The sequence below is a fragment of the Eretmochelys imbricata genome, chromosome 1 (genome assembly GCF_965152235.1).
Source record: "Eretmochelys imbricata isolate rEreImb1 chromosome 1, rEreImb1.hap1, whole genome shotgun sequence".
NCBI classification, from domain to species: Eukaryota; Metazoa; Chordata; order Testudines; family Cheloniidae; genus Eretmochelys; species Eretmochelys imbricata.
This window is the reverse complement of record NC_135572.1, coordinates 35,162,355-35,176,992: the sequence shown is the minus strand read 5'-3', so window position 1 is coordinate 35,176,992 and position 14,638 is coordinate 35,162,355. Positions and strand designations below refer to the sequence as shown.

General features: G+C 39.8%; 1 protein-coding gene across 2 annotated transcripts in view; it reads right to left on the bottom strand.

Annotated features, from left to right (window-relative positions):
- DYNC2H1 (dynein cytoplasmic 2 heavy chain 1) overlaps positions 1-14,638 on the bottom strand; it is a 397,803-nt gene that overhangs the window by 62,468 nt on the left and 320,697 nt on the right. For both annotated transcript variants that reach the window (XM_077805779.1, XM_077805787.1), the window contains exon 85: positions 6,869-6,958. In XM_077805779.1, the coding sequence (XP_077661905.1) occupies positions 6,869-6,958 (90 nt within the window). The remainder of the gene's footprint in view (positions 1-6,868; positions 6,959-14,638) is intronic.

Sequence of the window (14,638 nt, the reverse complement as noted above, 5' to 3'; positions counted from 1 at the left end):
GGAATGCAGCAATGCCCCCCTGCACACAGCACCCTGGACGATGGCCCATCTCGCCTAACCCTAAGACCAGCCATGTTTCCCTCCCCGCCCGCCGAGTTGTCTCCAGAAGTGTGCAATTAACGCTTGTTAAAAAAAAGCGCATTAATTTCTTTTGAGTTAATTACACGCATTAACCATGATTAATTGACAGCCCTAATAAAAAGGGGAATAAGGACAACCTGGGGAATTACAGACCAGTCAGCTTAATGTAAGTATCTGGAATTGAAGCAAATGATCAAACAATCAATTTGTAAGCATCTAGAAGATAACAAGGTGATAAGTAACAGTCAACTGGGATTTGTCAAGAACGGATCATGTCAAACCAACTTTCTCTGACAAGGTAACAAGTCTTGTGGATGGGGAAAAGCAGTAGATGTGACTTTGGTAAGGCTTTTGATACGGTCTCGCATGTCTTTCTCATAAATAAACCAGAGAAACATACCTTAGATTAATCTATTATAAGGTGGTGCACAACTGGTTGGAAAACTGTACTCAGAGAGTAGTTATGAATACTACACAGTAAATCTGGAAGGGCATGCTGAGAGAGGTCTTGCAGGGATTTATTCTGGGTACGGTTCTATTCACTATCTTCATAAATAACTTGGATAATGGAAATAGAGAGTATACTTATAAAGTTTACGGATGATACCAAGCTGGGAGGGGATACAAGCACTTTGAAGAACAGAATTAGAATTCAAAATGATCTTGAAAGCTGGATAAATGATCTGAAATAAATAGGATGAAACTCAAAGACAAATGCAATCAACTGCACAAGTACAAAATGAGAAATGACTATCTAGGAAAGAGTAGTGCAGAAAAGGATCTGGGGGTTATAGTGGATCACAAACTACATATGAGTCAACAGTGTAACACTGTTGCAAAAAAGCAAACATCATGTATTAGCAGGAGTATTGTAAGCAAGACATGAGAAGCAATTTTTCCACTCTACTCAGCACTGATAAGGCCTCAACCGGACTATTGTGTCCAGAACTGGGCACACACTTCAAGAAAGATGTGATCAAAATGAAGAAAGTCTAGAGGAGAGCAACAAAAATGATTAAAGGTCTAGAAAACAAGACTTTGGAGGAAAGATTTGAAAAAAAAGGGGTTGTTTAGTCTGGAGAAGAGAAGACTGCTGGGGGACATGATAACAGTCTTCATGTATGTGAAAAGTTGTTACGAAGAGGAGAGCGATAAATTGTTTTTCTTAAACACTATGGACAGGAAAAGAAGTAATGAGATTAAATTGCAGCCAGGGAGATTTAAGTTAGACATTAGGAAAAACTTCCTAACTGTCAGGGTAGTTAATCACTGCAAGTTATTACCTAGAGAGAATGTGGAATCTCCATCACTGGAGGCTTTTAAGAACAAGTTAAACAAAGTATCTGTCAGGGATGGTCTAGAACTTAGTCCTGCCTCAGTGCAGGGGACTTGACTAAATGACCTATCAAGGTCTCTTCCACTCCTACATTTGTAGGATTATATATATATATATATATATATATATATATATATATAAAATCTCCCTACACACACTTTTTTAATCATGTCCAAGAAAAGGAAGATTCCAAGGTATTTCTCTCTATGCCCTCCTCTAAGGGGATTTGTGACAGGATGGGTCACAGAGACCCCCTTGGGACTGCTACATGATGTGATGAGACCTCTGAGCCCATTTTCCCTGGCAGCTTGGGACTTCAGAACCCTGCCTTGTTGAGCCAGACATGCCAGTCTGCTCCAACACAGACCCAGTGTCTGAACCACATCCCCCCAAAACTGCAGACTTAACTGAAAACGACTTAAGAAGTGCTCCTGTCTCCAGCACCCAGATACCCAGTTCCCAATGGGGTCTAAACACCAAATAAATGCGTTTTACTCTGTATAAAGCTTATATAGGGTAAACTCATAAATTGTTCACCCCCTATAACATTGATAGAGAGATATGCACAGCTGTTTGCTCCCCCAGGTATTAATTACTTGCTCTGGGTCAATTAATAAGCAAAAAGTGATTTTATTAAATATAAAAAGCAGGATTTAAGTGGTTCCAAGTAATAACAGACAGAACAAAGTAAATTGTCAAGCAAAATAAAACAAAAACATGCAAGTCTAAGCCTAATACAGTAGGAAACTATATGCAGGTAAATCTCACCCTCAGAGATGTTCCAATAAGCTTCTTTCACAGACTAGACTCCTTGCTAGTCTGGGCCCAATCCTTTCCTCTGGTACAGTCCTTGTTTCAGCTCAGGTGGTAGCTAGGGGATTTCTCATGACTTCCGCCTCCTTTGTTGTGTTCCACTCCCTTGTACAGCTTAGGCACAAGGCGGGAATCTTTTGTTTCTCTGGCTCCCCCCCCACACTTCTAAATGGAAAAGCCCCAGATTTAATATGGATTCCAGTACCAGGTGACATGGTCACATGTCCTGTGAGACCCCCAAGCCTTCATTCTTCCCAGCCTGACTCACAGGAAGGCTTACAAGTAAACAGAGCCACCTATAGTCAATTGTCCTGGTTAATGGGAGCCATCAAGAATCCAAACCACCATTAATGGCCCACACTTTGCATAATTACAATAGGTCCTCAGAGTTATATTTCTATTTTTCTAGTTTCAGATTCAAGAATGATACATTTATACAAATTGGATGACCACCCTCAGTAGATTATAAGCCTTGAAATGATACCTTATAAGAGACCTTTTGCATTAAGCATATTCCAGTTACATTATATTCACACTCATTAGCATATTTTTATAAAATCATATGGAGTGCAACATCACAGGATTCTTAGCTGTCATTTAAATATAACAATTACATTTCAAGCCTGGTTCACTGCAAAGATAACCTTGAAATAGTCAACTGATTACTAGTGTTGAATGCTTGTGACTATGGTTTCTGTATCACCTGCGATCATGGATTAATTCAATGCAATTTCATCGGGGTAAATTTAACCCACAACTTAAATGAAAGCGGATAATAGAAAGCATGCCATCAGTGTTCAGGATATTAATAGATATGGGACAGGAAGAAGAGTCAGTACAATTTTCTCTGGTTTCTCTGCAGTCATCACTGAAATCTAAGAACATATCAGTGTGATACTTTTCTTTAGAACTGTGTGACCTGGTTTCACTTAGAAAGCAATCCTGTAAGTATGAGATGTGCTGGTTTGTTTGAGAAAAACAGCTAGAGAAATATTGGCCTAGAACACTATACTTAGTATTAGAAAGGTTGTATGGTGACATGACAAAGGTGGGGACAACAGCCAGTGAAACCATCCGTGTTTTCTCAATATTATAATAAACTTCTATTTCTACTCTACTACTGCTCCTTCAAACTCAGTTACCCTCATTTTTCTTGGCCTTAATATTTGTCTCCAAAAATACATAAGGAAGAACATTTTATGTGCTTTACAATAGGTATAAAAATATCCCCAGACATTCAGACCACAGTTATAAAAGCTTAAGAGATAATATTCTGCTAAGGAACTCAGTTTGATAGCTGGAGAAAGGTTCTTTCACTATTTCCACTTTTAAACTTTGAAAATGTTTGCCATACTTTTGTTTTCAAAGAAACCTGAATTATTGAATGGATTATATAAGGCTTCAAGTATTTTCATAATGTTTGAAATTTGTATTCGTCAACTTAATATGTTTACAATTAATTATGGAATGCTAACATTATGATTATTGGGAGAGTTTCAAAAGAGACTTTGTTTTTATTAAAGAATGTATATACAATTGCATTTTATTGAGGCACTTTCAATAAAATAAATCCTCACAAGAAAGGAAATATTTACTTTGCTTTGTCACTCTTTGAAGAACTGCTTGCTGAAGCAGCTTTTTCTTTGGAAGATTTTCTATTTGATTGTTTAATTGCTGGGGTTACATGTCCTAAAAATATTCATGTACATGTATCTAGTGACTTCAATGGCACCAGCTGCTGCTATGCACTTTTCAAAAAGGGTGAAAGTAGGCATCCAAATCTTGGGACTCATTTTAAAAAAATCTGGCAGACAATCTTACTTTTATACATGATATTGCTTTTCATACCCAAGTGCTGTCTGATTGAAAACTTATATAGGCATAAAGGGTAGGATTTTCCAAAGCACATAAGATTAAGAAGCACAAGCCCTACTGAACATCAGTGGCGCATATTCTTCTAAATCTGTTCACCACTTGAGAAAAATCTCTCCCAAAAAGCAATACTTTCTCCACCAGCTACCTGTATTTTTCAAAAATGTCCAGCCACAATACAGTGTAAACTAGAAACTGAAACTGCAGGAGAAATTTCACTTGAATTTGGCCAAGATATGGATTTATACCTTTAATTTTATGAAGCGTTTATTATAAGTTTGAATAACAATATAAGGTATACAGAATTATACAACTGTAAATTATACCCTTAGTACTTTTTGTCGCCATTTAAGAGAGGTTGAAGCTCAAATAGCTTAGCAGATTCACGTACAGTATTAGAAGGTGGCAAAAAGATATCAAATATGATACATCAAGTATGAATCAGCAGCTAATTCTTATTAAGGTGACATGACATATACAAATAAATGTATACGGAAATGAACTTTATATAAACACTACTATTGATTTCAAGAGTGCTACAACTGGAATCAATGAATGCCCAAGCATATGCTGTGTCGGTTTCTTCATTTGGATAAGTATTATTTCACTTCTCCTCTTAGGATTGTTATTTATAATGTATGCAACATAACTCAATGTGCTTATTAATGCTATAGGCAATGCTATTATACACAGAGATACCATAAACAGAGCTCCATGAAAATCTTGATAATTTTTCATTTTTTTTTTTTTTTAAATTTCATTTCATTTTGTTTTATCCCCCGTGGGAGGAGGCTAGGTTCTGTCCCAGGAGATGGGAGTCCCTGGGTGGGATGCTTGAGAGTAAACCCATCCTGTCCTCATGAGGAGGGCAGGCCCCGAGGATGGACAGTGTTGGCGAGCAAGCCTGCCCTACACTCACCCTGCAGTGGTGGTTCCTATACCTCTGGCCTTGGCCTGGCTTCCTGCTCTGGGCATTGCAACCTGGTGCATGGGGTTGCAGGGCAGCTCAAATTTGATTCTGCCATCCTTCTATCATCATGGAGTTGCTAGGCCAAATCTAAGCAGCTCTGCAACCCTGTGTACCATGTTGCAAAGCCACTCACTAAAATTTGGCCTGGCCACCCCCTTGTTATCACAGAGGAGTGGCAAGGCCAAACCTGAGCAGTGCTGCGACCCCATGTGCTAGGTCACAATGCGTGGAGCAAGAAGTGAGGTCCAGCCCTGCAGGACAGGAGCTGCTGCTGTGGGATGAGTGCATTTTATTAAATTTTATTAATTGCTTTTCTTTTTCTTTTGTTTTATTCATTGTTTTTCATTTCATTTCATGTTACTTCAGACTTCCAGAAAGCATGGGGCTCTAACTATAAACAATATTGTTAATGCCCTACCTAGCCTTATGAAGTGTTTGAACAAAAGCAACAATGCCTAAACATACCAACCGTCTAGACAACAAGAATAATGTATCAAAAAAACTTATGGAGTATGAGTAATAGTAAACATTCTGCCGGAGATTTATACAATATCTCTAAATTGCAAAACAAGACAGGCAATAATTACTGACAGTGGGAAGATGCTTTTCTCCAGGTATACGCATAAATATACATAACCATACATACCTGCGTACACACATATATTTCTATTTTCTTAGACTTACAGATTTTAATCTAATTTTTACATTGCTCCTCCTAAATAAATGATATCTCAGTCATCTGCTACCTGAACAGACAACAGCCATATCTGCTTTTTGCCTGAGACATGAAAGTGGAGTAATTCATGTTAGCATTTTAGTCTGAAGGCACTTCTCCACAGCCATGTGCCATTTCAAATACATGCTAGACCATATGGTACAGTCCTTTAGAAAACAAATTCTCTGAAGTCACCTCATAACAAGCATTAATTCAACAGACTGAAGAACAGCATTTATTGTCCAATTATATCTTTTCCTTGCTGTTTCTCTCAGAGCAAGTAGCACAGAAATTAAAGACAAATTTGCAACTAAGTAATACATTCAGGAACACACCTAGGACAAACAGATGTAATCATCCACCCTATTCCATGGAATAAAACAGTGTGTCTTCAGAAACTCACTGCATTTAAAAAAAATATTATTGGGTTGTGAAATCTATTTCATGCTTTGATATGATTGTCTAATTTTACTTTTTTATCCTCCTGTCCCGGACTCCTTTCCCGCAGCTCATTCACCTAGTTCTCAGAGTATGAAGGAATTTTAATTTGCATTCTAACATAGGAACGCCACCTTCAAACATAAAAGTTGACTATTTTTCAAGAATGTGGTAAAACTGTATATCAAACCATACCCTAGTTTCACTGGCAACTATATATGAAGTCTCATAAGGGACCATCCTTTCTACATATAAAAGTTCAGTTTTATTTCAGAGAGCATGGCATTTAGAAAAACAACAGGAGTTCTACAAAGACAGCAAGAAAAACAAAGATCTTCCTTCCTTCTCCACAGATCCTGAGTTAAAACTTTGATTGAAATTCAGGTCAAGTTAAAACTGCTGTAAAAGTGAACAGCAATGTTACTGCACTCCGAAAATAAAGTTTCAGGGTTTACTGGGACAAAAATTTGAGGTCCTTATGTTGTACCTCCATGTTTATGGTTTTTAACATTTAATTATTTACACACAAGTTCTAAATCTCTCTCAGACAGCAGCTTGGAAAGTCCTACTATAGAGAAGTACACAGTATATTGTGGTATAAAAAGCAGTAATGTTCTGAAGTTAACTGAGTCTTCTACTTTACCTGGATAGCAAGTGCTCGAGCTACAAGCCCTCTGAGGTATTGTAAAGGATCATCTGGGCCTTCCCACTTACTCTGCCATGTGAGGGGACACTGAAATAAAAACAGATTAATTGGCTATGCAGTACAATTCAAAACTACAGGTATTACTACTGTTTTAATGCAACTATTTGTATTACATTTAATTATCTGGAGACTGAGTGTAGTTTAAAAAGAGAGCGAGTGTCACGATCTGAGCATACAACTATGAATTCCCAGCTCTAATGCAAACTCCTTACATGGTGCACAGACACAATGGTGACAAAGGCCATACAGAGACTCTGTTTAACAGATAAATGTGACCTACCACGAGCATTATCCTTTTACAGTAAGGACAAAAACATTAACAGTACCTACTTGACAGGAGTGAGGTTAGTATTAACCAATGCCTGTAAAGTGGTGTGGGTCCTGATTCTTCAAGGTGCTCCCCCTTAATTAAATGGGAGTTGAGGGCACTTGGCATCACACAGGAGGTGCTGAGCACCTTGAAGGATCATGCCCTTGAAGATTAAGGGCCAGATTTTCAAAAGAGCTCAGCGTCCAACAGCTCTCATTGAGAACAGCATCTGATGACATTTGCAAGTCTGGCCATTAAAGCATATAAGAAAGGATGACACTCAAAGTGAACTAAACAGTGCTAACTTTCACTGAATAAACTTCATCTTAATACAAATAACAGAAAAACTTTGGGTCTAGAGACTTTGGTAACGTTTAAATAGACCAACAAACAAAAACAAGACAAAGAAAATAAAGAAAAAACATTATCTCTGTGGACGCTTTTGCTTAAAAAGCATGACTTCTGAAAGACAGTTATAAAAAAATGGTTACTTGCCCGTTTTGTTGTTCTTTGAGATGTGATTGCACACATGTATTCCACTCAGGGATGTATGTGTCTAGTGTGCCAGAGCCAGAGAGTTTTCTGCAGCAGAACCAGTCAGAGCAGCATATGTGCCTTGCACACTGCCGTGGCCCCTGCCAAGGTTATACAAAGGTGGCAATGCCCTAACTTGGCCTCAGATCCTTCACATCGAAACATAGCAAAACGGGATCCAGGGGGATGGGTCCTGGAATACCTGTATACTATAGCATCTCTAAGAACAACAGCTGAAGAGGTTACTTATCTGTCTTATTTCTTCTTCAAGCGGTTGCACAAGTATGTTCCACTCAGGTGACTCACAAGCGAGTACCGTTAGGTGGTGGGGCTCAGTGTCTACTTAAACATGGCCTTCCCAAAATTTGCATCAATCTTTGAAGCAGTTGTGATGATATGATGATGAATGAAGGCACAGAGGACCAAGTGGCAGCCCTATAAACATCCAGTATTCAAACATCCTTTAGAAAAGCCACCAACGTAGCATGAGCGTTCATTGACCGAACCAACAGTCTTTGTGGCAGAGAGGTGTTTGCCATGGTAATACAGGAATTAATCCATCCAGAAATTGTCTGTGCAGTAACTGCTTGACCTCTCATTCTATCAGCATAAAAAAATAAAGAGCCGGGGAGAAAGCCTGTCCAGATAAAAGGTTAATGCTTACATTCCATTCAAAGTATGTAGACATTGTTCATCCTTATGTGACTGTGATTTTGGGAATAAAACATGGTACGTATATTGTCTGGTTCCAATGAATAACTGATACCACTTTGGTTAACACCTTCAGATATGGCCTCAAAGCCACTTATCTCTGAAAAATACCACTTATGGCAGGGGTGGCCAAACTTACTGACCCTCCAAGCCACATACGATAATCTTCAGAAGTTCCAGAGCCAGACGCACCTATCAGGGCTTGGGGCTTCTGCCCTGTGGCAGGGTGGTGGGGCTAGGGACTCTCGCCTGCAGGAACTGCACCCCACCCCGCTCAGTTCCCATTGGCCGGAAACCAGTGCTCAGGGCCAGGGCAGCATGTGGAGCCCCGTGGCCCCCCTGCCTAGAAGTCGGACCCACTGCTGGCCGCTTCTGGGGCACAGTGTGGTGTCGAGACAGGTAGGCGCTAGCCTGCCTTAGCCAGGCAGCACCGCCGATGGGACTTTTAATGTCCCCGTCAGGAGTCCTGACCAAAATGACTCAATGCCTGACATGCTGCGATCCAGTACTGGGTCGTGACCCAGTACTGGGTCATGACCCGAAGTTTGAAAAATGCTGATCTAGAGAGAGAGGCTCCATGTTTCAGAGCAGTTCAAAGTTATCAGCAGCAGAAGGGTCCAGGATGCCCCAGATGCCTCTGATCCCAGTGTAAAGAATGCTTTGTAGTGGTGTGGAAACTGAGGCAGGGAAATGTGTTTAGGGTTTATTATTTTTGTATAGATTTGTGTATTTTTCATGCTATTAAGTAAAGAGCAATTTTTTTCCGAGTCTGCGTGTGTTATGTAGTACAGTGGTTCTCAAAGCCGGTCTGCCGCTTGTTCAGGGAAAACTCGTGGTGGGCTGGACCAGTTTGTTTACCTGCCGCGTCCGCAGGTTCGGCCGATTGCAGCTCCCACTGGCCACGGTTTGCCGCTCCAGGCCAATAGAGGCTGCAGGAAGGGCAGCCAGCATGTTCCTTGCCCCGCACTGCTTCCCGCAGCCCCCATTGGCCTGGAGTGGCAAACCGCGGCCAGTGGGAGCTGCAATCGGCCGAACCTGCGGACGTGGCAGGCAAACAAACTGGTCCAGCCCGCCACGGGCTTTCCCTGAACAAGCAGCGAACTGGCTTTGAGAACCACTGATGTACTATACCTATCATGTGCCCTTGAACAGTTAACCAGTGGATTCAGAATGCCCAAACTGACGGAGTTCTGGCAGAGAGTGTGTTTAAACTTTGGGGAAGTTTGGGGAATCAGCACTGGTCCAAGGAACTAGACTGCAGAGGTCTCATCTCTTAGGAGGGGGTACTAGAAAGAAGATTCCAAGGTAGGGGCAAGGCATGGATTCTGTTCAGACTCAAGGTTTAAAGCACATACAGATTCAGCATCTGAATCAGTCTTTTGAATATCCAAAGACAGATTGTGAGGGTACATTTTCTATTTTTTAATGCACACAAAATTGTAAATATTTGCTGGCTAAATCAATGTATTATATTCTCTACTCTGTGTATTAAAAGAGAGACTCTACTTTGCAAAAGTATCATATTCTTTTAGAGATGAGTCAAAACAAAATCTGTGATCTGGGTTTAGAATAGAATTTGTGACTTCACTCCCTTTTATAATGTGATGTATTTGAGTACCTCAGACATCAGAAATATTCCAGTCCACTGTTAAGAGTTCTGCCCATTAGAGAGACATGAAGCCTGGGTTGGGCTTATTTTTTATTAAAAATCATATGCTCCTCTTTCACTAGTCAAGATGCCCCTTTATTCTTCTTAATGGTGTAACTAAAGCAGCCACAATGGCTGGTAAAAAGCAACACACTTTTGAATTCTGATTTTTAAGTTAAGCTCCCCCTTGCACTCATCCCCAACCGTGTGTCTGGTGTCTTCTCTTCTTCCATCATATTAAGTCTTATGCAACCTGGACTGGAAACTCCTTGTGGCAGTGACTACAAGTCACAATCTGATATCACTTACACTGGTGAGAATGAGTTTTACAATTGAGATGAAAATTGTCTGTATCTTATTTGCCTGTATAGTGTCAACAACATATTTAATGCTGTTTACATTAACTACTACTACTACTGCAACTAATAGCAGTAAACAATTAAGTGTTCCAGAGTTTGCCTTTATTAACAGGTCAAAGCATATTCAATTTATAAGTCATATTCAGATAATCTCTTAAATTACTTAGCAAGGAATTCTTACATCTCTGTAAGACATTATACATTTTAGATTTAAGGTTTTTATGAGAAGTGGAGACAGACTGGACTCATCACACATTGCCCTGGGGTATTCAGCTGCAGTAATTGTGTTGTCTTCTTCAAATGACATCTCTGATGTGGACATTATCAACCATCACCTTCCATCTTTTGAAGTTGCAACAGTGTTGGAAAACTTCCACTCTCCTTTGGATATCAGTCCGCCTCATGACATTTCTGACATAACTGGCACTCTTTCTTCCTCTTCCTGGTTTGCCTGTGATCTTTCCTGATGTCATGAGTGCTGGAAACATGTCACTTTGTGATCGGCAAGCTATGTGTCCAAAAAAGAGGTTATTCTTTTATCTAGGGTCATAAGTAATTGTACTCTTTTAAAATTTATCCTTCTCAGCACTTCTTCATTTGTAGTTTTAGTTATCCAGCTAATTTTTAACATTTTTCTATTACACCAAAACCTGAATGTTCTGAGTCTCCTCCAAGTGTCCTTTTTAAGCATCTGTCTCTCACATCCGTACAGGAGAGCTGACCATATGTAGCACTTCAGCAATCAAGTGCAAATATGCACTTTTAACCTTCAACAACACAGAAGTCTTTGGAAGTTGTTCTTCATCATCTCTTCTGTTTCTTGTTATTAGACTCCCTAAATACGGGAACCTATTCACTTATTCCATCATTCAACCATTGCCTACCTTGTGCTCACTTATTATAAGACCCTCTCTTCCTAATGTTGATCCTCATTCTGTATTTCTTGCTGACACTGTTTACAGTAATACACAAGTTCTGAAGTTCTTCCTTAGTTGAAGCAATGCAAACTAGGTCATTAGCATATCTTATGTTGTTGATGTATATGCCATTGACATGATGCCCTGGTTGGTGTTTTCTAAACTTTCCCTCATTATAACTTTTACATATATGTTAAATAGTTGTGGAACTAAAAAGCAACCTTGATGGGCACCTGAAACTGCAATACTCATAGTTCATAGTTAATTTGGATTGCGGTTTTCTGTCTCCAGTATAGCTTTTTATTAATTGTATATCTATATGAGAGTTAATATTACATTCTTCAAGAGTAAGAATAATCTTGTCATGTTGGAATTTATCAAATTCCACATATAAAATTTCCTTTCGCACTTCTTCCATGCTCACAAAAGATCCTCAGGGCAAAGATTGCCTCCCTCTTGCCTATTCCTGGACAGAAACCAAACTGACTACTACTAATTCTGTCTCCAGATGGAGAGGTATTTATGTGCCAACAATTTTCAACAAAACTAAGTGTGTGGCTTATCAAGCTTATAGTTTGCAGTTGTTCACATTCTCTAGCATTAACCACCTTTGGTAGAGGAACAAAGACTGACCTCTTGAAGTCCTCCAGAAATTCTCCTGGTATGTATGTTTAAAAAGGCATTCTAGCATTTCAATTGCAATACCATCCTCCCCAGCCGCTTTTCCTCAGTTTATGCTTTTTAATGTTCTTTCTAGTTCCCATATTGTAAAATGTGTTGCTTTTTCTTCTCCTCTTTTGATGTCTATATGTCCTAATTTTTCAAAATCGTGAAAAAGTTCCTTCATGTATTCCATCCACATTTCCAGAACGATGATGTTTTCATAGCATAGCCTCCCATCCTTAGTTCCAATGCAGCTCAGCTCTTTTCTTGACTTCTTTATTTGTCTCATAATTTTCTGTGGTGTTATGAATCTTTGTAGTTCTTTCTGGTTTCATATTCTTTGATTTCATCACATCATAACTATGTACAACCTGTTTTTTCCCCTGTGTCGGGTTGCTCTCCTTACCACTGGATGGGCCACCTTCTGGTGATTCTGGGGATTAGCTTGGTCAGGCCAAGGTTACCCCATCCTTGGTCACCCCATCCTGAGGTTATGCCCCATCAGTTTCTCCCCTGCAGCCCCTCTCTTGCTCTCAGGAGCTGCAGCTGTCCTCTTTGTGACTCAGCCCTCCGGCCAGATCACTATTGTAGTTTTCCATCCCGGGGGAGTGTATCAAGGTTCCTGCTCTCCAGCAGTCTCTCAGGAAGTCGTCTGCTTCACTGCTTTACAGTACCACTCCCACAGCAGCTGGCAGTGAACCTGGGCCTACCCTCTACTCTGGGTTCTAGCTCAGAGACCCTCTACACAACAGCTAAGGTCCGTTCCCTGCAACTTGCTGCCTTTCCCTGGGCTTCTTCCATATCTCCTGGCCCTCCCCACTCCTCTGTCGAGCCTCCTCCCAGGGAGTAACTTTAGGCAACTCATCTCTGAAGCCCCCCAAACACACTTCCCTTTTCCCAGGGAGTAACTGTAGACTCCTTCCCGGAAGTCCCTTCTGTTTCCAATTTCCTGTCTTTTGTAGAAGCCCCGCCTGCCCCTCACAGGTGAGCCTCTCTCTAATTAGCTGCCTCCAACCTAAAGCTCCACCATTTTCAGCTTAATTAGCCGATTGGCCTACCTGGCCCAAGTCAGCTCTTGCAGGGCCAGTGTGGGAAGCATACCCTATCAGATCCCCATACCCAATCTTCATGAGTTTTAAAAGATATATACCCTTTAATTACACAACTGAACATAAAGGTGAGGAAAGGCTCTCAGGTAGTTAGCTAAGCCAGTGCAGAAACAGTGCATCAACAGCTAGTCAGCTCAGTACTTAAGTTAGGGAAACCAACAGTTTCTAGTTTTCCTTACAATTTTTTCTACACTATGTTCTTTATTACTGTTATGATTTTATGCTATTTTTAAAACCAAACTGCTTGCAAATAAAAGTGGCAAAATCTAAATGTCAGACATCTACAATTCTGAATGTGGGACCAATGTAACTTTCCTGTGTTAGTATGGTACGTTGACTATTTGTGAATGCTCACTATTTATCCAACAGATAACAGGCCTTATGCAGCTGTTACAGTATTAATATTAATATGCACAGGTTTCAAGAGTCATTTTAAAAACCTTTTGAAGTGAAAATTCTCCTCTATCTGTTTTGGAACATGTACTAAGCACCTATACTTTACAGTTCTCTTTATAAAACAAACAACAAGATACTACATATCACAGAAAAAACTGAGGAAAAGAAAGTAATTTGGGATGTCTATGTATAGAAAGTGAATCTATTTAACTATACTAGTTTCTAAATCAATTTAGTTAAATCAGTGCAAACCCTGTGTTTGAACTGGTTTAAATTAAAATTGGTTTATGTTTACTTTATAATGACTTCCCTTAATTCATAAACAAACCAAACAGCTTCAAACTATTGAGGAAAGTGAACTGTCAGTTGGTCTAAATAAGCCATCCAACCTAGCCCAAATCCATCCTGGACTATTTGTGTTGATGAAGACTGGTGGGAGCACAGAACCTCCAAAAGAAGACAGAAAGTAACCGCTACCATCATAAAGTTCCCAAAATGTCTCGTGGAAAAGACAAAGACTAAATTATGTCTCATGGTCTGATAATCCATGCTCAATTGGCACTGAGGTAGTGCTATTCTAATATGTGCATTTGGGGAGACAGATACAACAGGTTATGAGCCAAAGTAGTCTTGGGGGTTTGGGTCTGGAACAGATAGGTCCTAAGGTATTTAAGCCTGGAATAGAGTTTGCTATGTTCTGTTTAATACTTCTGATCATAAAACCAAATCCCAGAAAGGGTGTAATGTTTAATTTGTACAAAGTATACATTGCCTTTTGCTGTAGCAGGGCCGGCGACTCCCCCAATGTACAGGAATTCATTTAACCAAGTAATAATTCCAAATATTTTGAATATTAATGGACTGTACATTGTAATGCAAAATGCCTGACAAAGTTGGCTGAAGTTTTTACTGAGCATTAGAATTGCTCTAGATTTAAAAAATTTCTTATTGTTTATGGACAGCAATGCAAGCCTTATTTGGTTTGAGTTGCACTAATCTGTACTACATAAGAAAAGGGTGCCGATATATACAGAGAACTGTTGTATTTACCACTGTGAAA